Source organism: Bradysia coprophila, unplaced genomic scaffold (genome assembly GCF_014529535.1).
Source record: "Bradysia coprophila strain Holo2 unplaced genomic scaffold, BU_Bcop_v1 contig_350, whole genome shotgun sequence".
Taxonomy (NCBI): Eukaryota; Metazoa; Arthropoda; class Insecta; order Diptera; family Sciaridae; genus Bradysia; species Bradysia coprophila.
The window spans coordinates 11,895,456-11,921,680 of NW_023503608.1; the positions used below are offsets into that span (position 1 = coordinate 11,895,456).

At 33.0% G+C, this 26,225-nt stretch overlaps 1 protein-coding gene across 7 annotated transcripts in view; it reads left to right on the forward strand.

Moving 5' to 3' along the window:
* The window catches only part of LOC119081026 (zwei Ig domain protein zig-8-like), a 141,853-nt gene that overhangs the window by 39,902 nt on the left and 75,726 nt on the right, over window positions 1–26,225 (forward strand). For all 7 annotated transcript variants that reach the window (XM_037189712.1, XM_037189717.1, XM_037189715.1 and 4 more), the window contains one exon: window positions 13,336–14,479. In XM_037189712.1, coding sequence (XP_037045607.1) covers window positions 14,374–14,479 — 106 coding nt within the window. In that variant the 5' untranslated portion in view covers window positions 13,336–14,373. The remainder of the gene's footprint in view (window positions 1–13,335; window positions 14,480–26,225) is intronic.

Sequence of the window (26,225 nt, forward strand, 5' to 3'; positions counted from 1 at the left end):
GTATGGGGTGGATTCGGAAGAAAATAAAACTACCGCTGTGTGCCAAAGAAAACAATTCAAGTTGATTACATTGTTCCTCGAACGGAGCCACAAATGATGAATATTCAAATTACAGGTATCTGTTAAGATGTATGCTCTAGGCATTAGTTAGAAAATACATCGGGAGTAGTGAACGATGTTTAATATTAATTGTATAATAATGTAAGACGTTAGACTAATGCAATTCGGTTACACAGGTTACAGTAAACCTTTTTGAGTTTTAAGTAATGCTTGTTCTTTGGAGGAATTAATGTTTTCTCAATTTTAATTTAAAAAGAAAAGCGCCATATTCATTCAAGTCAATCTTCCGTACGGCATTACAGTTCTGTTTCAGACATAACGAAACAAAAGAAAAACCTTAACACCAACGGTTTATAATTGAGATTTGTTGAGTTTTTCTTCTTTTTTTATATTCGTAGTTTATATAAATGCTAGGAGCCCACCCTTTTTGTTGTGTAATCCGAGTAAATTGTTTTCGGATTTTATTTGTTTTTTAATTTTATTCTTTTCAACTTCCGCAATTGTGTGCCTTTCACACAATCTTCTTACTCACGAATATTTCAGATTTTTTTTTTATTTAGAGTTTTCTTGGAGCAAAATAAATTATCCATCTCACCATCGGCACACATAAAAAATAATTTTCATAATTTAATTATGCATAATAAATTACGTCAAAAGGAAAATAACAGCGGGAGAAATGTACGAAACGTTGTGTGTGTATAAAGAGAAGCGTTATACGCTTTGTATACCGTAATTGTATGTAAGTCTTCGACTGGTAGAAGTTCTTTTTGCTTCAGAATATGGTTTAGACTAACGGAAAATGTTAAGCATTCTTTGTCTGTAATCTGAAAATATCTTGTTCCAAACACTTTTCGTTCCAATAATTTTAGTTACACAAGAAAATTAAAACTGGGAAACCCTTTTTGCGTTTGACAACTCACTTTGTATCATATGACAATTATGATGTTGATCGCAATGTTGATAAGGTAATTTTTCCAAACACGTTTGGGAGAGCTGCCAAATAAAGAACTATTTTGTAGGGAAAAATGTTAATTTTTTTAAACGAATATGCTATTGGCACCGGGTGCCAATAGTCTCTTTATTATAGTAAGGCTAATCGTACCCGGTGCCATTAGCCTCAGCATAATAAAGAGACTATGGGCACTCGGTTATTATAAAGAGAATATTGGCACTCAATATAAAAAAGTAGATTGGAAATACAGGAAAAATGAAAATTTGAATTTGCGGACATTTCGAAAAATTAAGATATTTCGTACAGAATCCTAGGAATTCATCCTTTTACGAAATGGAACGTTATGGCGTTTTGTTCGATCCTAGGGAATTCATTCTTGTACGAAATGTAACGCAAGGGCCGATTGTTCGATCCTAAGGAATTCTTCTTTTTACGAAATGGAATGTGAAGGCGTTTTGTTCGATATAAGGAAATTCACTTTTTTATGAATTGTAACGTAAAGGTAGTTTGTTCGATCTTAGGGAACTCGTCCTTTTACGAAATGTAATGCAAAGGCGTTTTGTAGAATACTGGGGAATTCATTCTCTTACGAAATTTAACGTAAATTCAAAGGAATTAATCCTATTACGAAATGTAACGTAAAGGATTCTCTGTCAAAGGAATTCAGTATAATACAAAACGCATATTTACGGTACATTTTGTACCAAAATTTAATTTTCGCAGCTTCAAATCTCCGAAATTCGATAAATTCGAACCCGGTGCCAATAGTCTCTTTTTAACAGTCTCAAAATTTGTACTGTCTAGTTTCAGTAATCCATTTAAAGTACCACTCATTCTTGAAATGCGTTGACCGTGGACGTCAAAATCTCTGACGCATCGAACTTTTCCGCACTTTTATCGAATTTTAACATACTTTTACGCACTTGAATGGCATCTGCTTCGATTGTGTCTGACAATACTTTCGGTATTTGTCAGTATAAGTCTCGCGGGTTATTACTAACCAAGGTTGTAATGAGTAGGTTACACAGATCACATTGTTGAAATTTTGTATTAAAATGCAGTTAGAGCTATCCACATTTTTTGCGATTATGGTATTCCTCATAATCCGCAACTACCGACGTTAAGAGGCATCGATACTTAGCTAAAATTGTAGCCTACATTTGTGTGTTACGTGTTAGCTTTCAACAGAAAATACATTTGGTTGTAGTCGTTTGACCAGCTCTGAGAAAAGTGAGGAGTTTAACGAAATTTTCATAAACTGCTCAATTTCCTCAGAGCCGGTCAAACTTCTACAACCAAATGTATTTTCTGTTGAAAGCTACCACATTCGTGGTCGGAATTGCGGTCGAACATTTTTCAAAAAAGATTCTGATGGAAATATATCATCAAAAGTAAACTAAAATCCAGTATTTAAAAATCGCCCTAATGTATGCTTTTCAGTAAAGCACCGATGTCTCTTAAGCTTAGGTCTAATTATGTGCATGGTGCTAGAAATTTTCCTTTTCAAGTCAATCTATGGTTGATTTTGAGCCGATATCAGCAGTCCGATTGATGGTTTGTTTGCAGGAAACGTTGAGGTGGCTGGGAGCTTTAGTAAATTAAAACTTAAGTTTCTTTTTCGATAATAATTCTATCAGCACTCGCAACTTCTGTATATATGAAAACAGCTAAAAATGGTGAGCTTAAAAAAAACTTTCTGTCTCATCTGCTAAAGAAAATAATTTTATGGAGATAATCTCAAACTTCTATCGGCCGTGGTAGAACTTCGAAACGATATACGAAAGTAAAATAAAAGGAGAAAAAAGAGAATAAATCTGAAGAATATGTACAAGTATTCAAAAAGGAAAAGTTTGTACATCTCAATAACATTGGCATTTTTTCCATATACTTTGCTTGGCTAAATTTTTCCAAGTGATGCTATACGTATCAATTTAACGAAGTTATCAAAATAAAATTTCCTTCCTTTTCCAAAAATATATTTGCTACTAACTCTGGGTAAGAATGTGGAATAGGGAGTTGAACGTGGGATATGGTTTTAAATCATATGATTTAAAACCAGATCCAACATTCTATAATCGTACATTCAAATGTTCAGTTTATGCAAAACAAAACGAATGTAATTTAGATCAGCATTCTGTATTTTCGATTTCTATTACAAGAACATTGGGTATATAGCATTATTCCATCCGGCTTTTTACATAAAGCGAGGAACTGGCCTTATTTATACGGTTCAGAGTTAAGGCTAGGCCAGAATGAACCGGGACACAACATTATTTATCAGGTTCTGCAAATAAATGTCAGGTGCAAGCTTTTCTTCAAAACTTCTTAAATATGAAACCAGAAATGATGAATTCAGATGGTTCTGAAATTTTTGATAGGGCTGGAATCAATATCAGGTTTACCTGAATTAAAGCCTTATCTGAACCTGTTCAAAGCAATAGTTTATTATATGTTTTCTTAAACATTGTGTCTTAAAACTTAAGCATATGCCTGCAAATTGTTTCCCAAAAAAAATTAAATAAAAAGGACAAACAACAAAATTAAATTACTCAAAACCTTTAACTACTGTACCCAGCAATTGAAAGAGAAATTAAACAGAAACATCATCGATGCGCCCCAAACCAGCACCAAAAAACCAAATGTTAGATGTTCAAACAGCCAAACCATCATCAGCTTCAATTAAAATTTAAAAAGTATTCGGGACTCGAGTTCCAATATTGCCCAGAACTTGGACGTGTTTGTAAAGAGATAACATGAAGTTTTATAATGCACCAAAAATACGAAAGGAAAACAAAAAAAAAATTATTCTGGTGTTACTTACACCCCATAGAAACCCTGTCCCACGACAATGAAACTCTTTTTGTTCTGTGTTTTCTAATTTCCTAATTTTCTTTTTTTTAAGTATCAAGGGTTCAATGTAATAATAGTCTTTTATGGGTTAGCCAATTTTCAGGGTATATTTATTGCACAAACAAACAGACTTGAATTTTTTTTTCATCCTTATATTTTTGTATTTTTGCGTGTATCCGTGTTGTCTTCTTGTAGCAATTTAAATTGTTTTTTTTTTGTTCAAGTTCGTTATGTAATAGGTATGAATAAAAAGTTGGCAAACGAAAGCTGCATGCCTTTAATTTTAATTATATTTTAACTGAGGGTAGGCGAATAAAGGATTTTTGTTTTAGAAAAAAAGATATCTATATTACTTACTTATTGATGTGTTGTTGTACTGGTCGGATCTTGAATACTTCACTTACAACGTAGGTACACTTTATACACTTTATTATACTGCGCTAATAACAACAAAAAAGTGGAATTTCAAGTTTCTCTTTTAATATAAAATTTGAAATTTTAATGTTCCAATTTGAAGCAATCTAGACTCTTCAGTTCGTATCGCCCATTCAATTTGCCTTTTTTGTGCCTAGTATGTCAGAACGTGAAAGCTAATATTTTCAGCTAACAATAACCCATTTAACTTGAACTTTAATAAAATTAATCGTGTTCGTCCGAAAGGCAACGGTTTCGCCATGAAAACAGATATACAATAGAATGGGTGAGCATAAATTGTGTAATGAAATTTTTACCCAGTTTCTATTCAATATATCCTTTCAAAAAGTGAACATCTGGATAGTTTCAGATACTGACATGCAATACGGTTTGATTTCAAATTTTTGTTATTTAAAAGTTACAGCAAAATGAATACATGCTCTGAACTTTAAACCAGCCAAATTGGAATTAACTTTCAATTCCATTGAAAACGATAATTCGCTCAAGAAACCCAAATAGAGATGCATTACATACATCGTCACGTCCGTAATTAGTTTAATACCAATTCTTGCACCAATTATATTTCTACATCGTTTAACTTTTCTTGCAATGCCACATCCAGTAAACCCAACGAAAAGTTCATCTCTTTTTTTTTTGTAATCTCATTTTCTTCCGCTCATGCTGCTAGTTTTACAATGAATGCTTATGGGTGTCTCTATTACACATTCTAACACATTATACCAACTATAAAACATAAGTGAATGTTCAAATATTAAATCATTCGCAAACTATAATTAATTTCTCATACACAAAGTTATGTCTACCAAATAACTCAGCCGAAATGTATAAATATATGCGAAAAATTTGGATTTTGTGCATGGCGTATAAAGTATATAAGAAAGCCATTCCGACGATATCTTCCAGTCTCTCTTTATTTAATACCATAAGAAAGACAAGTGTAATGAATTATATCAAGAAAGTTTAATATCGCGAAGCATTAAGCTGATGAGGAGCATGAATGGGAATATAAGGGCGAAAAAACTTTTTTTTTTGTTTTACTAGAAATTTGCTGCATTGGATATATGCTCATTACATCGAATTCTATTACAATTGTAGAGATACACGCAGATTATAGACGCTTTCCTTATCCTCAATGTTAAACTTCATATTCAATTAATAGACATTTACATTATCCGAACCAGTTCGTTTTATACATCTCAATATAGCATATATAGAAATGAGCTCGACTACAATGTATATATATCCATACACATTATTATATATCTCTGTAGTATAAATGATTCAGGCTAACTAATGGCTGTGATATACAGATTGGGTTTACATAGATCTTTTCGGTAGTTTTTAGATATAGAAACGCTTCTTTCAATTCGCATAAGAAATGGTTTGTTTTATTCAGTCATTTATACATTGGTGAAATATCTATGGTTCGGCTACGGTGAGATATCTTTTTGCTTCATTAATTCCGACAATCGAAAAACATGCCAAGAAAATATCCATTCTCTGCAATATCTAACTTTGTATATTTTTGCGAATTGTGTTTGTGATTTAGCAGTACAAGCGACTAGATTGAGGTTAATGTAACGCTAAAAACTTAATGAAAGAATTATGTTTGGCTCCATTTCGTTATACATTTACGGACGACATAATAAATATTTCGTTTAGGCGAAAGTGAAACACTAATATTACACTGGGCACAATGATACCGATGTATCGAACATTTTACTTTGCTCTTTCGTCAACGAGAGCAGCACAAAAGTCGGTTAATTAAATACCTTGATCCACGTATAAACATATCAAATGTGGCAAGCATTGAGGGGCGGATGATGTTATACACTTGAGTTATTACTTTGTGGCAATCAGGCGATAAATTGCATCAGTTTTTATCACATTTTCTTCTATGGTTTCCTTGTTACGTTTTCTTTTCTTTATTCTTTATTCAATATCTACAAAATGGAAAGTTCCACCACTCACCTCACTTACATATAATATTGGACAAAGAGTTAATGATATTTATTGTCTTCCTTTTTTATAAAGTTAAATTAGTAGATGTTGATGGGTTGGCGGTAGTAATATAGATAACGTTTCGACAAATCGTATTTCAAACCTTTTTTTGGCAAACAAAAAGTTTAAAATAAATTGACGCTCATCCCATCGACTAAATTATTTTCCCTATCTTCATCTTTGTGTCGTCTTCTCGTGTCTCCAAAAATATTTCGGGCCCATCACATTGGACCTTTGACACTGAAATATCAAAACTTTTAAATTTATTACAGCAAACTGACAACAGCGATGGGTGGTATACATAGTTTGTCACGTATACCATTATTCAATACTGTTCCAATTTAACTAGCTACAGCTATAGGATTATATAACATGTTTTGATACACATCTGCTAGACGAGTAAAAATCAAAATTTAATGACGTTATTGTTTGTTAAAGAGATGCGACTGTTTGTTTATATGCAAATGATTTTGCATTATAAAATTTTTAATGGATTTGTTGAAAACAATTCGCAGTAAATCCATATTTTTGCAGTCACAATGTCCCCTGTGCATTACCATTTTTATTACACAAATTGACAGAAATGTGTGCACACATTTCAATTTTCTAATTTATTTGCTTATTACTGTTTACGTTTATTTAAAAAAAAGAAAATCCGTGTTATCGCATCCGATCGTATTATCAATAACAACGTACGTATATAGCATCGTTGAGCTGGTGTAGACACAGGTGGAAGGAATGAATTTTCAGGATTTTTCTTTTTATTTTAAGATTGTCTCTAAACAAATAAAATGAACTAGCAAATAAATACCTGCACAATCATCAGAATAAACTGTCTACATTACGTTAGTATTTTCAGTTTATTTCAACTTTACGTATCCTAAACACACATAAAATATTCCTTATTTCTCCCCCCACCTTCCCACCATCCATACGTAGCGATATATACATTCTTTTCGGATAAGAAAAGGTCGCGAGGTGAGTTGATTTTATATAAATTTTCGTAGAACTGCCGTATTCCTTCCGAGATTCGAGTATATATCACAATGTGCCGTTATCAATATATGATATGATTTTCGGATGGTGCTTGGTAGAATTTTTTTTTTGATTATGTGGTGCTGCTGGTGTGATGCCTTCTCTATACGAGTAGATGTGTGTGTGTGGTATGGTGATATAATATCAACTCTCCGGAATATATAGGGTAGAAATATGGGCGCGCAATGCTTATTGGGAAAAGCCATGTTCTTAGATAAGCGGTTAATATAACATTGAAAGTTTTACGATCATATATTAAATTTGAATATATATTGCTATTTTCGAGATTCTTTTTTTTAATACTATAAGGGGGTTTTAATATGGATTTATGTGTATGTAAATATACAGGTTTATAGGTCTCCTTTGGAATATTTTTTTTCCTTTCGAAATGGATAAGAGAGATTCTATGCCAGTCAGCTCTCATATTCGTGCAACCAAAGATCAAGAAAACCACACGTAATTATATACACATATATACGTATTATATATCTATTAGTATACGTAATATATATCCTCTCAGCCACAAACCAGAAATGTTTAAAAAAAGAGTTGAAAAAAGCAAGAAAAAAAATTATGAAGAGGGTATAATGTAATGTATGGATTAGGCATATTAAAGATTTTAGATAAAAAAAATGAATTTAAAGAGTTTGTCAGACAGAAAAAGGAGAGAAAAACGTTTTTTTCCCTGATTTATTTTAAGGATATTACGCACATAATACTGATAGAGTGCTATTTGATGGAAAAGATGAATAGTCTTGGGGTAATTCGAATTAATTTTCAATTATTATTTGCGAAGGATTTGTGCGAAGATCGTTTATCACATTGAATATATTTTTAAAAGTAAGCAAAACGTTTGAAATATGTGATACAGAAAAGCACAGATCTCAGTCGTCCTCTGTATTTACGAATCGATTACCACTGCAAACGTTTCTCAACTACAGTCAGCAAATTTCATCCGGTTTTATACTTCAGCTGTTTACAACCCAAAAAGTCCTGTACTCCATTTTTATTATGCAATTAAATATTGATTACATGAGAGGCAATTTCAATTTCATTTCAATTTCATTTATTTTTAAACATAGTTTCTTAAACTAAGCACACCGCGCAGCTCCAGTATGTGTTACAATTCTAAGGAGCTACAACCAACTCACCTAGATAAGTAAGGGAAAGAGAGAACGAAACTTTGTGTGACACAACATCCACGAAAATACGTCTTCATAAACTTTACCTTTTTAGAAACGACTGATCATCTGTTATCGGAAACGACTGGCCCATAAACAAATAGTTTTTAACAATGTTCTCTTAAATATCAAAATAAATTTTTAAACTAATGAAGTAAAAGATTTTCTTTCGAACACCAAAGAATTGTTCAATGAACTGATGTAACAGATGAATATTGTCAACCGTAAAACGTTAACTGAAATGCTCAAAAATTCAAATAGTTTAAATCTTTGACGGTTGATTGCCGTTGCCATACAGAGATTACAATTCAAGCCAGTCTGAAAAGACGTAATTGTCGACAAAATCGACAGAAAGAAGCTTAGCTTGATAATCGCACGATTTATACGGAAAACCTTTTAACTATAATACACCTTTATCACTTGAAAGTAAAGCAGTCACGGGAATAACGAAACTGAGCTCACTCAGTAATTACACCACATTTGATGTTTCTGCTTGCCGTTCCTCTCGTCTCACACACACACCCCAGTATCTTTATAAATAACACTGAAATTTTGATAACAGTTAATGGCATTATAATCCCATTTGCATCCGGCTCGAGCCACCCTCATTGGTTTTTGATATTATTCATAAACACAATAATTATGTACACATGGGGATGAGATGAACGAACTGAATTATCGTAATTATGTATTGTTGATGTGCCAGCACCAGAGGAAAACAGCTTCATACTAACGATATTAAAATATATTTTTTAATAGCCTTCATGTAATTAAAGTTGTGAGAACTCAATATGGGCACTTCAAACTGTTCTTGACCGAGAATTTGAAAAAGTGGCCACAATTAAGTTATACCGTTGCGTAGAAAAACTTGTATGAAAATTAATTGTTTTGACTTTTGAGTGCCGAAAAGTGTACTGGCAATTTTTAGGAGAACTATCAGGTGTTCTCCTTTACATAGCTTTTCGTAGGCGGCTATTTCGTCTGTTATTGGCAAAAATAACAAAGAAAAATGAGAAACTCTCGCTAGTTTGATCCTATGCTGATAAATATACGTTAGAACTAATGAAAAACTAAGTATCTACAATATACTTACACGCACGGAATTTTCAAAACCGAATCATTTTCTGTTTTTGTGCGTTACTTGATTACTTGATTTTCCATATAAAAACACAAGTAAAGTTCATGAAAATCCAGTAAACCACAAAACAGAAAATGTGTTGGTTTGCAAAATTCCGTTCGTGTAGATCGACAGAAACGATTCGATAATACTGGTAATATATTTGTCGTCTTTGAAAGCCTAGGCATCTTGTTTGAAGAAAAAAAATATTGACAAATTTCTGATTATTCATCTAAATAGCGCAAATAAGAAAACACGCTCTACAAAATGCCCAATGCGGAACTGTGTCTAATGATATTTTCTATCCATGCGTAAACAAAAATGTTCTTATTTAAGGACTTTCACTAGAATTCGCTGAACCATTTTTTTAATATCATGTTCACAAATCTATAACGTAAACAACAATGTCATTCCAATCAGTAGCTCAAAGGCAATAATAATTGGATTAAAACATAAATAATTAGATTACCATCATCGTCGTCAGACTATTTAAAAGTATATCAAACATGTTGAACCATTTATCAAGACAAAAATATGAAATCGAATTAAATGTTATCACTTTGATGTTCTTTTGTGCCCGTGTACAAAAATGACATATATGTATTTACATTTACATCCAAAACATAAATGGAGAAGGTTGCGCGATTAAATATAAATATATACAAAATTCTAGCGAAAGCAAACGGAAGTAGGTAACACATGTATGTATACGTATAAAACGATGAGACATCATAAATCCGTGCACAGCACGAAGAAGAAAGCTCAAGAGGGAAAACTCTTGTGATGAAAATCTATGAGTATGATATTTGGGTATATGTCAGAAATGGTTGATGTATGTGTAAAAGATGTTATGTTATATACTCTGTGTTTGCATTATATTTTGGATATGAGTTCAAATCCGATTGAAATGCCTCGTGTTACATATTATATCCGAAGAACGGTATATTCGTTACGGAATCACGATGGGATGTTCTAATGAATTGTAAATTTTGGCATTAAATTTTATGGAAATTTGTGTTTATGAATACATGTGGTGTATGGCGACTGCTACTTGGCGGTGTCTTACCGTATATCTTGTCAAAATGAATTGTCGCCGTATCAGCACGCGGTTAATAAAACATTTCACACTTCAGTTGGATAGGCATTAAGTAAGTGCTAAGTGACAATAGTCAATTCCGGTAAAGACGCTTATACATAGTACAGTGACTACTATTCCAAAACCAGCTAATGTAATGTAGTTTGTTTATTGGCTTTCCTACTCGATCATTTCTTTTATATTGTAAATTCGCAAATCTTCAAGCAAATCTGGTGTAGATATTGAAAACATAGCTAACGCCGACCCGTACGAAACACCTATTCGTATCAAAAGCCTTTAATGTGAAACTCTTCATTTCTCTTACTTCATTTTCTTCTCTGCTGAAAAACTATTCTTCCTTTTAAATCACTTACATTATCCACTCTTTGCCTTGTTATCATATACAATTAAATTGCCGGAGGCAATATAGACAGCCCCGTACGAAGTCAAATTTCATAAATTCCTATTTAAACAGCTATATACCGCTATATTTACCTATATTTCGCTGTAAATAAACATTTCACAGAGGAATATGCTATTATATAGCTCTATATGCCTGTATATAGCTCAATATAGCTGTATATAGGTATATATAGATGTCCATATATGGAATCCCTGAAATCCCTCACACTTAACACATTATTTCAATGTTAACAGAAACTCTCTTAGCATCATTTTTCCCACTTTATATCGTTTTACTAAAATCCAATATGACCGCCGACAGCCATTTTGTTAGGAGACCGGAAATAGTACCGACGCTTTACATTCGTTAATACCTTTCAAACAAAAAAAAAATCATGAAATTCGGTCAAAATTTACTCGAGATATTGTCAAAATACACCACGTTCACTGTACTTCCGAGTAGCCAGATAAGAGCTCACTCCAAGAGACCTAGCTCACGCTCCGGAGAACATAATTTCATAAAACTTTTTTCCCCTGATTGGTACGGTCAATACCTATCTAATAAAGCTAAAACAGACGAAATATGTTCAAATGTGGCCGACCTACAAGCAAAAACTGCTTGCCGCCCTGTGCCTGTTCCACACCAAGGGGTCTAACTCACGAGTCGGTCATCCGATTTCCATAAACTTTTTTTTGTCGATCGGTATTGTAAATACCTTTTATTTGACGTATTACTTACAAGTTTAACGTTTAAATGTCCGGAGATATCTTCGAAAAACCGTAAAGCACTTATTGGGCCACAGCTCGGGAGGGGTCGATCCAAAATCACTCATCTTCGAACTTAGCCTGTCTTTTGACATTACCAAACGGGGAAAAAAAAAATTTTCAAAATCGGATGCGTTTTACTCAAGTTATCGTGCAGACAGACAGACGGACAGACAGACGGACATTTTTTTTTTCGCGGATTTGGCATCTCTAGACAACCACAATAGGTTTCCCCTTACTCAGGGAGTCCAATTCGACGTGTTACAAACGTATGCGTAAACCTATAAGACCCCAGTACTTCGTACGGGTCTAAAAAGTGTTGTCGTTGATTAAAATTTACATTAAGCACCGTTGCGTCAATTGTTGTTACTGGCCTTACACACAGCGACGTACGTACGTATTGAATTTCTATTGTTCTAAATGTTAGTTGAAGTAGAACAAAAGAAATTCGATACGTACGATACGTGTGAAGTTACGGTTGGGAATAAAGTGAACAACGTACATCAAGCAACATAGTCGACATCTGCCACATAGAGTACTATTTTGTATTAAATGTTTTGTTTTACAATGTTTTACTGTTGTGTGACACACTGTCATGTTTTAATACCCTATTTAGAGTACCAGTCATGCTTGAACTGCGTTGGGGTGATTCAAAATCCTTCATTATGCTTTGTAAAAACGAAATTTAGCCACTGCCACATTATCCACATTAAAAACGTTAAAAATAAATAAAGAAAAAGTTGTTTATAAGATGAGTATTTTTACCCTGATATAAACCGCAAGCGCATCGCGTAATAATAATTGAATGTGTCACTTCATTAATTGAACATAAATTCTTCTTTTTTTAAAATTTATTTGGTTTATCTATTTTATTTTTATTTTATGAATATCTAAATGCAGAAAGAAATCGCGTCCAATTAGTAAATTATAGGAAAAATGAAATTTCATTTGTTCATCTTCATTCACAATACGATAACGATGTTTTTTCTTCTGAAAAAGTTCTGTTGACATCGTAAGAATATTCAGAAAGAAGTTAAATCAACAAAATTTCATTTTGCTTAGAGTTCGCTAATTGTACACGTCACCTTTCTGCATTTAACAAATATACTGTGAGGTTTTTTTTTAGTTCGGAACATATTTGATTATTCGTAGATCACCGTTTATTCTTGTCATTGATGTCGATAAGAAATGTTGTTGGTTGTTAGGTTGCTTTCAAAATGAGCAAAAAAAAAAATCGCCAAACACAATTTCTATTTATATGTTCATACCACGTTAGACATAACCGAATTCCATGTGGGTATCGCAATGAATTTCACTAACTTTTTGTGTATGTTTTTGAAAATTCAACAAATATTTTCACTCATTATTTTCTCTCAACTATTCCTCTTCACCACATACCAAATGTTTTACTCAATTGAAACTCATATGTGATTCCTAACCAATTCCCTCATTTAACTTACAGATACAACAGTGAATAGCGCCGATATCCAACAGGAAACAAAATCAACATTTTAAGAACAGAAGCCCCACTTTCCACATTAAACGAATGATGAAGATGGTCAATTAAAAGAAAGAGACGGAAATTAGCAAATTTAAATAAATTTAAACCAATTTGAATACAACGAAGCGTAAGTTTAAATAAAAGCGAATGAATAAAATGTTTACGAAAAGTGCTGACCCAAACCTTAAAAGTGCTGAATACTAACATTTGTATGTAGAAAACCGAGAAAATCGTTTTTTTTTACGGAAAGTTTAAAACAAGTGTATAGATATACAGAAAGATATGTATCGTAGTAGCTACCATTTAAATAGTACGCTTTAAATTCTGGATCAGCCATCCGAATTGCTAACTCTGTGTGTATATGTGTGTGTTATTATATCACTCAAAAGTATGTCCATAAGTACACTATAGTGGTTAGCGCAAAAAAAATATATTCAGCGTAATCTTCACATTTCATAAATTTAAAACGAGCACGTAATCCCGTGCCCAACGTTTATTTAATTTCATTTTTTTGAAATAAAATAATTAAAATTTCAACATAGACAATTTTTCAGAGTGCAGCAGCATTGAAAATGCTACAGACTGAAAATAAAAATTTGCAAAATGAAAATAAATAATTATTTGATTGCATAACGTATCCACGTAACTATACATTAAAAATGTGTTAATAGGAACACGTCAATAAAAGAACTGTAACATGTGTGTAGTCATGAGTGTTTATTTTTCGTGAAAAAAGCATTTTAATCGGAACAAAAATTTAAGCTTTTAAAGTTAAATTAAAAAACAATTACAACAAAATAGATAACGATAACAAAATAGATAACGATAACAATCACGAATAAATACAAACAAAAAGAAGCTTTTCCGATAAAAACAAGTCTTTTTGATAAAATATATTGTCGTACAGCACCGAACGACTGATATAATAATATGGATTTTTTTTAAATAATTAAATTGCGATCAAGAACAAAATCAATTTGAAAAAAGAACAAATTTGTCATGGAGACAATGACAGTGGTGAATTTAGTGAAGCTTGTCAGCTTTGTTTTGTACGTGATATGTTTGGTATGTGATACAGTGCTAGCTGCGGCTGCAATAACCAATGGTAAGTGAAAATACGTTTTTAAAATAATATTTTTGATGGCGAAAACGCTCAATAACCTTGTTCCCTTAACAATATCATTAGTTATCGGATCTAATACTTCATTTGATCTACGTATTTTTGATACACTCTCTTACTTCATTTGCTTCACCAAGTATTCTGCTATTAAAGACGACGTTAGGTGGAACTGATACTTTTTGGTTTTCGTTGTCTATAACAGAACAATCCGAAAGGAACAATATTAACAGCGGGATGACCTTCCAATTTGACAATTTATATCAGAACATTTAATCGTGAAAACGTTTCCTCGAATTTTCATGAATTGTGGTGATAGTCCAGGCACTCGTGTCAGAAAAAATGTTCCGCCAAAAATGTACTGAAAAAGTCGATTGTCGGACTGACACAAGGGACTGGAGTAGGAAATGTTTTACCGATTACAGTAGTGATTTTACGGAATACGTTTTGTAAACTCGATTGTCTCAATTTTCTGTTGTTTCCATCACGGTTTCGCGCATGACAAGTTCTGTGAGATACGCTCATTATAACTATGTCTAAATTTTCACGGAAACCAATTAGTACAATCATCTGTTGTCGACGGCAACAAAAATAAACCGTGAACCTTGAACAAGAATCTTTTATATGGCAAAATGAATACTAAACCAAAGGAAGTAAAAGATTTTCAATTAAATGCAACACAGGCAGTCACAAGAAGTAACAGATTTAACAATTATATCGGAAGATGCTCGCCGTCTCTGAAATTTTACCGAATTCATTCTAAACTTTTCTTTAATTTTTGGTGTTTTATCAGAATTTTCTCAAAAGAAAAGTTCTGAAAATGGAAAATCTCTTTCAACTACAAACAATGGCCTATGCCATAATCGATCCAATCCAATCAAATCAACCAAATCAACCAATCAAATGGACCAAAGTTTTCACTATAATTACAATTTATACATTTTGTTGAACTGTTGAAAGTGTTATTTATGTGGAATGTGTCGAGTTGAATTTACCGAAGATTATTACTAACGAAACTATAAAGTTTCTGACGGTTCAGGTACATTTAGATCAATGTAGCAAACATGTATTATGATGCTTTCAAGCTTTCATGCGGTTTCCAAACAGTATCATGTGTAGCTAACTTTTAACAACTTTTGAAAAGTTTGCATTAAATAAAAATATCACACACAAAAAATATTAAATATCGAATTAGGAAGTTTTCAACACAAAAAGTTATTCCCATCTAAAGATAAAGGTGAACAGGAAGACAATAGTGCTGGTTGTGCAGCCAAAACTGAAAGCGTTTAAAATTGTCTCTGTGATAGAAATATCAAAAAGGAGAAAAACCGAAGTTTTTCGATTAGATGATTGTAATATGCCCTTTCCTACAATTTCTTCTTCAAAGTTGGTTTCTGTAACGACAAAAAATCGTACTCATTGTTTTGATGAATACATCTAAAATGTAGGCTTCTTTTACACACAAAAACAATGGCATTCTCTTAAAAAAAAATTAAATCGTGAAGTTGTTCAGTCAATTCTCAACCGTTTATAGACCTTTAATATTTTGAAATTTCTTAAGACCGAAATATTTACAAGGGATTGTATTGTACACACAACCCACAAAAAAGTCCAAAAAAATATATTTTATGAAACTGAAATGCCTAAATGATGGATAATGGAAAAGTTTTATATACTTGTCTTTTTTAGGTACTGCTCTTACTATTCAATTACTGCCTTTTTCATTCATCTCCATCAGAGAGTGATACCATATTATATTAAGTATGATGATTAATGGCAATTAGACGCCTGTTTTTATGGCAGCATTTTCCAAGAAAATTATTATTCGCAAACAAAGGGCTTTATTATTCAGTTACGTTCCCTTTGTACGATTGTTAAAAGAACACAATCTTGAGACAGCGTCCATTATATTTTCATTAGAAAAATTGTGGGCTAAGATTGGTTTCATACTTTAAAAAAATGATTACAAATTTTAGCCACATCATTATCGTCATCCTTTTTAAATGCCTGAGAGGTAGAGCGTATATTATTCTATATAATCACATTGAGAAAGATGAACTGGCATGCTATACATATTATTGACCTTATAGCCTTGAACTTCTACACTTTTAAATCACAAGCTCTAGCCAAGAAAAAAAGCAAACATTCATTTGATTTATATCTTTATTTCTTTTCTCTATTTATTATGCAGACTCCTCTAATGGAACATTTTTTGAAGGTATACTTTCGTGCTGCTTGAGTTTTTTTTTATTATTTACAAATGTCTGAAGTGTGAGTGTTGTGGCAGTAAATCTTTTAGATAAATAATTATTTAGTGGTAGGTTTTTACCTTCAGAGTCAGATAGGATTCATATGTACATTTCCATTGGACATTTTCTCTTTTGAATTTACGTTACAATGAAAAGACACTTTTGTACAAAAAAAAACTAAAATAAACAAAGAAAATATTAAATACATTGACCATTACGAAACAATTGAAGAAGAAGTTATATCCATATAGTTCTGTCTGGAAGCACTTCAACATAATTTATTTACACAGCCGAGAGTACAGCGAGTTGTAAATTTTCTATGTTTCGTTTTTAAACACATAAACATCATCAATTATAAATCCATTTGAGCACAATAGGGAGAAATATTTAATTATCCTCTTAAAACTTTACGTTTCTCCCAACAAGATTTTTTTTCTTTTCTAAAAGTTATAGAATGAAAATAGCGCACACCGAATGGTTATAACCGAATAGCATCTTGGAATTTAAAAAAATAATAAAAAAATATAAAAAAAAATCGGAAAAGGAAAAAATGGAAACTCATGGAAATTTAAAAAAACTTTGACGTAACTCCAATCGAATTTTATATATTTTCATTATTATTAATCGTCTGTGCAATGTGCATAGAAATTGGAAATTTTCGAAAATTAAAGTTAGAAAAAGTATTGTTTAATACACCGTAAAAATAGAAGATATTTTTGTCTCTGACTTCTCACAGACAGGGGCAGTAAAGTTTACGTTGGACCTAAATTAATTAATTGTGTACTGGGGAAAAATGAATCAACTGAGAAAATCGAATTTTTGAAAAAGTGTACACAATCTTCTATTTTAACTGTTTGATCGGAAAGTGACCACATATATTAAATTCAGTTAAATGAATCAAAAATAATATTGTTTGTGTATGTTTAAAAAATTCGATTTTCTCAGTTGAGGCATTTTCCCCCAATTTTAAGCCAAACAAACACTTACGACACAAACGATTCTCAGATTATTTTCAAAAACTTTTCTGTTCTGAATAGCCTACAACATTCCAAAGAATTTAAGCCCACTTGAGCAAAAATTGAATCATTTTCATGATGGATTTACGAATTTTCAAGTTCAAGATCCACTCAATTTTTCATAGTCGGCGAACTTTGACGACTCACGAAACCAACTTTTTCGACAAACTTCTTTCGGTTCTTACTTTTTACAGTTAAATTGGACCCCATTTGTCGAATAAGACTAATACAACTAACAAAAATCTCAAAGTACGTTTTTGGTAGAGGTCAAACTCAAACGCAAACTCAAAAATTTAGCTTCTTTGATTTTACGCAAATTGTAAATCAATTTAAAACAAGCCATCAGAACAGTCGGAGCGTTTGCACTAACCGTCTGCTGCGTAACATGTCACAAACGGCATATTAAACCTATAAGCCCTCAGTACCTCGTACGGGGCTAAAAATTTTTAAAGTCGATATTTGACATCTAGGGATGAAGACAATTTTTTGTGGACTACGCCAATCTCGGTCCCTTACCCATCGGAAACCCCTAAGTAGCAGCTAGATCGTTAGACCAATATAATCTATCTTGGAACCTAACGCCAGGAATTATATTCTCCATTATATTCTATTTGAGGACTACTAGCAGATTGTTGAACCGATACCATCAATTTTCAAACTTGACTTGAGGATTTGAGTCCTTCTCCTTCATCGAATGAAAAAAGGTTTTAGAAAATTGGTTGACCATTGAGCATTGCTAAGAAAGAGCAAAATAGGCGTCTTGAACCACTCATTTTCGTAGTTGACCTGAGGAACTGAACTCAACTAGAACAGTAAAAAATCTAGTAAAATCCAACTCCTTAATTTTACACACGTTTTTGATCATAGTGATCGTGTTATGTACGGTGTATTTTCTGCTGTAAGACCTATGACACACAGTCAAGAGAATAAGTAAAAATCTCCCTAATATCGAGATCTCAATCCTAAAATGTTGACAACTGAAATTATACACCCAGCCAGATTTCTATCTGTGGAATTACTGAAAAAGTTAATTCCTGTCGGAATGCTAAAGAAAACTTTCAATTCAATCATTTGAAGCAATAACAGTCATTAACTCCTTCTTAAAATAATTTAAATTATCAAACGTGATGCATATTATAGTCTTGAACACTGGAAGTAATCTACTGAAACAATAATTTCAACACATTTTAAGTATACAACCTCTTCAGCAAACTTACCGTGCAATTCTAATAAGCATATTTCACATGGGATTATAGAATATAGTTAAACGGTAATTTTCAATGAGGTGTAAATGTAATTATTGGTATGTATATGTGAAATCAAATCGTTCACCACACAATTGGAAAGGTTTTGAATAACTTAATGTGTGGAGTATAGAGATAATGTGTGCTATTTATAGTAATGGAACGGGTGCGATCGATAATAGCGTCTGCAGACGTAATCCAACAATTTAGTTCGACTGTAAAAAATGTCTCAATGCGGCTGTCTAACTGTCGTTATATGACATGTCTGCTAACTGATATAAATATTCCAAAGCGAAGAAAATAGGACTGAAACGTCCACTACCACATTCATCAATTTACACTCAGATTGATGATGTTATTCAAAACAATTTCATTCATCAAAAGTTAAGTTTTAAGCTCAACGAAAAAATGTGTCCCGAAACCCAATGTCAACATGCATTAAAAACGAACTGAAGCGAATAGTTTACTTGGTAATTAAATTTAAAACAAAATTTGTTGTGTTACTACCGCCAGAGAGATCATATAAAAATGTGAGTGTCGCTCTACATTCAACACACAAAATAGCTAAAAAATTTAATTTGATTACTCTGAAAATATGAAATGCTTCACGAAACCTTTAACTTTTGACTTTCGAATCGCTTTATGTATTCGCTTATTGTACTCTTTAATTGTACACGTACCGTAGGTACATTACATATCCTATTATGACACAAAAATGTTGTTGTTTTTGAAAACAAGACTATCACAACAGACATGTTTAGTATACCCAGTCCACAGGAAAAGAAAAATTTCCGAGCTGTAACCATGTAAGTTAGATGGGAATTTTTTTCCCTTCTTCTTCTTGATGGAGTTCCTGCTATGTTATTTCAAAATTGTTTAAAAATTCATACGCGTTTTCCCCAAAAAAAATATTTTCCCAGAAAATCATGTAGAAAACTGTATCCAAGATTTTCTGTCCCTTTAAACTCTTAAAGACAAAAAATCCCATTGACAAATTGGGTAAAATTGGTTTAGATTGTCATATATACCGATATAGAATCGTCTAAAGTGTACACGAAAACACATATAACTAAAATGTAGCAAAAATGCTAGCTAATGCATACATATATACCGCTAAACGAAACGAAACGAATTATTTTTGGGCCACCCAGCATTTAAGCTCTTTTGATTTAGTTTCGTGCTTAAGTTTTTTGTTTATTTTGTTGCAAGTCATTTCGATCAATCTTAAGTAATGCCACACTAAATGTGTACAGTACAGGCAGTTCATGTATTTAGTGTATATAATAATTTCTAAGGCATGAATAAAACGGGCCAAAGTGGATATGTTTATATAAAATAGAGTAGGGTTTGTTTAATAAAGTGAACGTATCTGGAAATAACGAATATGCATGAGGCTAGAAACATTGTTGTTGTTGTTTTTATGCGGAAGTTTGGTTAATGGATCTAACGTTTTAACTGACAAAAATGTAAGCTCAAAGGCGGTTCGCTTTTTTATCCTTTCTATCCCTTTATTAATTCCGATTAATGAAACTAGCGAAGGAGTGGATTTATGTCTTTTATAATTTTAATCACATTAAATAATATGCCCATTTGAAGATCCAGAAAGGTCTTCCGGCATTTAAACCATAAAACAAAATCGTGGTCATAAAGCTTCTTAATTTTACACTTCATTATTACGAAAAGCTTTCGAAAAAATCAACCAATTAAAATTTTGTAGATGGATGGCTAATGTATGGACAGTTCTGACAATGGAAATATTTCCTCAATAATAATTGGCATAAATCATTTCCAACTTAAATTATACCACAAAAACGAGTCGCGGAATTCATTTCAAATTTTAATTCTAAGCGACAACAATAATTGGTTACCAGTTTAACTTGTGTTATTGTGGTGTAACTAACCAGCTAATTTTCAACATGTCCAATGAAAATGCATTGAATCATGTTTTCATCATAATTGAACATTAAATTGTTAGTCCGAATATTGAATCAGTGAGTCTTGTTGCATTGCATAGAATCAAATCCATTTTGCATATTTATAGCCATGTCCTTTGAATATTCAATTGATAGGCGATTTACACTCACCAGCAGTGAATATCGTTTAGCTGTTGAATAGACGAAAGGCTCGGTGTAAGGAAAGTATATATATTCGCTGGCGCTTAGTATGTCGATAAAATATGCAACGAAAAATCTTTTGATCAGATGCATTGGAGAAAAAAAAAGTTACAAAATGTACAACGTAAAAGAAAGTTGAAAAAGCTGTGATGAAAATTGTCATTACTCATCATATAGTAGTTATACATGTATACAAGCAAGCGTCTATGCTGCACCATGTATGTTTATATAAATTACTGGTCAGGCCACTGATCGCCTTTCAAAAGTGTTTCTCGTCTGATATCTAGTCCTACCTATATGTACTTATGCCATGCAAATTCAAAAAGAGAATTTGTTTGCACAAACTTTTCATGTAGAAACAAGCTACCAAGCTCTTGTTAAATAATTTTACCCAGATTAGTTGCGTGAAAACAAATTAGATGAGCAATTTATTCTGGACTAAGCAAGTGAAACTTTGAATATATATTCCTCGATGTTTGCTTTTTATGTATAGAGTTACATGGTTTGGTATGGAATGTAGTTTAGTGGTCACATTTTCGTTAGATTTTCCGAGCGAATTTCGTATGATGAATTATTAGCTGCAACGATTTGGACATATAAATTAGATGCAGTGATGCCTGACGAAAAAATTGATGACAGAGGCTGTCCATAAAAGGCGTTGGGGTGGGTAGGCTCTTAAAAGCGGAGAGCCTAGATGAGGATATTTTGATACGTTTTGTTACAATTTCTATTGAGTTCCTATTTTTCTGAAAATGGAAAAAGGAGGGTGTGATTTTCACTTACAAATGTTGACGTAAAACTGGAAAACTTCTCCATACAAAGTATGTGAAGACTTAACTTATAATTTTCAAGTTGCCCGTCAACTAACGCACATGAGCTGCAGAAAGTACTTTATTTTACATGAAAATGTTTTTACGGTGTTTTACGTTTGTATGATACACTGTCCAGTTTCAGTACTCTAGTTAGAGTACCACTCATGCTTGAAGTACGTTGCGTCAACTTATATCTTGAGTGAAAATCTACCTAATAAGAGCACATCCTTTTAATGGGAGCTGCACCGATTTGTTGTGCATAGCTGCGTTGCAACGTAAGGCGTCGGCCCGAAATTAATCGGCTGTAAAGGCCAAATTGTGTCATTTTCACTTTGTGCAATTATTTCAGATATTTCGGTGAACTAGGCCAAAGTACCTAGCAGGGTAATAGAAAAAAATAGAGTACTACTTTAATCGAAGTATGCGAATATTTCCATACCTTTTTTTTCTTAATGTCATTGCAAAATTACCATTAGGGCTGCTAATGGTATTATTGGTATCAAAATACTAATCTATTTGACGTGTAAAAACCTCTATTACCCTGCTAGGTGCTTTGACTAGGCAGTTTAAATAATTTTCATACAAATTTCACCCAAGGAAAATAATTGTCAAGTCGCAGGTATACTCCGTCGTCTCGTGTGTCTCGGATAATGTTGAAATTATTTCCATTAAAATAGAGCATTATGATGAAAGAGAAATATTTTGACAAGTACCCCAAGGCAGGTTATAAGCATTGAAAGTACAACCCATTGAGTATACTTAAATTGGTATCATTGGTCTTCTCACTCACATCATAACATGTTGAACGAGAAGCAATTATTTTGACAAGTACCACAAGGCAAATTATAATTAAATGGTCTTCTGTTTTCTCGTTCTGATATACTCAAGTGAAAGCGTTGCATACCATGGACCAGGGCCTATTTTAAGTAATTTTATTTACGAAAAAGGCACATGCTATTCGCAGTCAACTGTCAATAGTCAATATTGATGCTATCCGCAGTCAACTGCCAATAGTCAATATTGATACTATTCGCAGTTGACCGCCAGTAATCAATATTGATACTGTTTTTAGAATTTGTGATTTAAGTTTTGTAAAGGGGCGCAAGAGTCTGTAATGGGCAGCAAAAATCTGTAATGTCACAGATTGTCAACAATGTGTAATGTTACAGTTTGTAAAAGGGATCAACACTCTGTAATAATACAGTTCGTAAAAGGGAGTGACAGTATGTACTGTCACAGTTTGTAAAAGGGATCAACAGTCTGCAATGTTACAGTTTGTAAATAGTAGCAACACTCTGTTATGTCAAAGTTTGTAAAAGGTATCGTCCACAAGCACACTGACACATTGTGCACACTGGCACACTGATAACTCTATTAATAAAATACATGTCGTCTATGAACATTTTAAGAATAAAGTGAGAATTGCACTCACTCCGTGAGAGACATGCGCTAACACTTCTTTTCAGTGCTAGTGCAGTGATCTTGTAGGTGATCTTCTCTTTTGATTATGTAGAATTACTTGATTTTTCATTGACACTTGGCTGGACGTTTCTCAAGTGGCAGTTCTTGATCAACAATTTGTTGGTTTGTATTATTTTAGTACGTTAAAAAAAATGGTAACATCTTAATTTGATTACTGGCCTCATAATCAGTAGCAATCAGGGCCTATTTTGAGAACGTGTTTTTTGGAATTCATGAGGAAATTAAAGAATTTTAGGAATGTAAGGAATTTTATGATTTTTTTAAGGAATTCTAGGAATTTTAAATAATCAAATTCTCAAAGAAAGATTGTAAAAGCAATCGAAAAGTTAATCTTTTCCCTAAAGGATGCTCTGCTTAGCACCAAAGCTAAATGTGACATTAGTGCCATTATCTTTTTTGCTGGAGAGGGTCGATTGATTGAATAAGCTCTGAGTAGACACTCAAAAATTTGCAAAAACCTCCGACTCCTGCATTGTATTATTGTATGCAACGCCATTCTTTCAAGTGAGTGGAGTGATTGACTTCTCGCTTTACATTTTTAAGTGTGACATTTAGCTAGAGAGCGCATTGCCCGCATTGCCTAAAGTAATAGGAATAACTTTTCGATCTTCTTATTACGGTATCAATATCTGTGATATAACTGTTGATTGTTGAATCCACTCATGGTTAGAAAAAAGGAATTAGTTCGTACGCTAAAAGTTTCTGAAGTGTAGCAAACAATACATCATAGCTGCCTCCTACTTGTCAAAAAGGTTCAAACGGTTTTTCAACGCCATCTTTAACGAAAAACATTCTACTAAAGAGACCTTTTCATACTTGACAATTATTCTGGTCGTTGAACTGATTATTGGTTCTGTGGAAACGTAAGAATTATGATTTTACAATTTACCTAACCAATTGTTAACAACACAAAATCAAACATTTAGAATCGGTCTCATCAATCGTCAAACTTTGGTCAAAACATCCGATTATCACCTGAAAATGTATTCGCCACCGCCTGACTCGACTGTGTGTGGTGCTTGTCTAAAAACTCAAAGTCAACTAGTGAATCCGCTGAAGCTCTGTGCAAAATGCCGACTTCAGTGGTATTGTTCACGCGAGTGCCAAAAATCAGATTGGAAAAGCCATAAGAAAACGTGCGGAAGCACACGTGCGGAACCTACTTCGACGTTCGATGCAACTTCGTCAACGGGCTATCAGAACAATCCTCAAGCTAAATGTTACATTCCGAAACCATTCACTGCGCTAGATAATGGTATATGGCTCTATAATCGTCCCAAGAAGGATGTGTACAAGCTATTGGTCGACACTTATCGAATGCGGTTAGAGGACGAATATGTTTTCCAGGGTGACGTGGATGAAGACAGTCTCTATTCGGGAGCTAGCGTCGAAAGTGCTTTGCGACACTTTAGGCGTTTCTTGACCAAAACAATCAAGCTGGATGCTGCTCGCAAAAAGAAACTTCTTCCGGAATGGTGGTCAAAGGATAGTCTACAAGAATGCATGAACTTTGCGAAAACCGATGACTTTAGTAATGTTGGATTTGCTGTTGAGAAGCATGACATTCAAGAGCACTATTGTCAGCTGGATATGCCGATGCAATTGCGTATGTTTTCCGAGAAAATAGACGGAACGCTGGCTGCTGGCATGTCTGGCGCACAAATGCTTGCATTGCAAGTGGAAGTTGAGAAGGGAAATCTGAGCGCAGCTCACGTGTCGTTCTAAGTACATCTTTTTTTTACTGGTGTCTGCGACTGTTTTATTCTCAATTATCAATTTTCGTAGATTTGATTTTGATTTTTAATTTTCTCAATTTGAATTGGTTTCATGATCACTTTTCGTTTACAAAACACAAAATTTTCGGTTAATAAAATACTTACATTATAATTGCGGTGGATTTGTTATTAAATTTGAAGAGCGCCACAATCATTAATCATTTGTCATGATAGGACACTTGCGGAATTTTGAAAACGGACACATTTTCTGTTTCGTGGTTTACTGGTTTTTTGTGAATTTTGTATGTATTTTTATATGGAGAAATCAAAAACTCAAGTAAAACACGCAAACAGAAAATGTGTCGGTTTTCAAAATTCCGTGAGTGTATGAAAATATCAGAAAGTGGTTGGAGTTTGAGTATACAGTCGTCACAAGCAAAATAATTTTCGAATGTAATTGATGATGAGCTTAAGGAATAATATTGGCTGATCGTACGGGGTACACTGGCTTCTTGCATTCATATTGAAAACGGACTATCGGAGGATCATATGAGTCAGTATATTCAGTCAAGCGAATTATCAGAAACTGATTATTACGATGCATAAGCTTACATCGCTAAATCAACCTAAAAAGTGTAACATTCAAACGATTCACCTGATTTTGAATATACCCGACGTCGGTCGGTAGAATCTTGATCCGCTCAGAAAAAAAACTTTGAAAAAAAGTAGAAAAACAAACCTAAATAATTGGAAACGATTTTGAAAGCTCGATGATATATGATTGCAATTTAACTCTCAGAATTGGAGGAATATAAATGCGACGAAATCAACAACAAAAAAAAAGAGTAAAAAACAAAAATCAAATCGAAACGTATACCATAAATGTTATGTCACGGATAACCTATCTACCTATAATGTATTGTACAAATAATTTATGAATTTGATCAATGTTTTTATATTACTCTGTTTATATCCGTGTACGCTTTTCGATTGGAAGTAACTTATTTGTCAATCGATCAGCCACCAATATTTATTTGGATAATATATTAGTCAATCAACCGAGAAAATATATAGATGCGGTTGGGATGTATGAAAGCGAGAA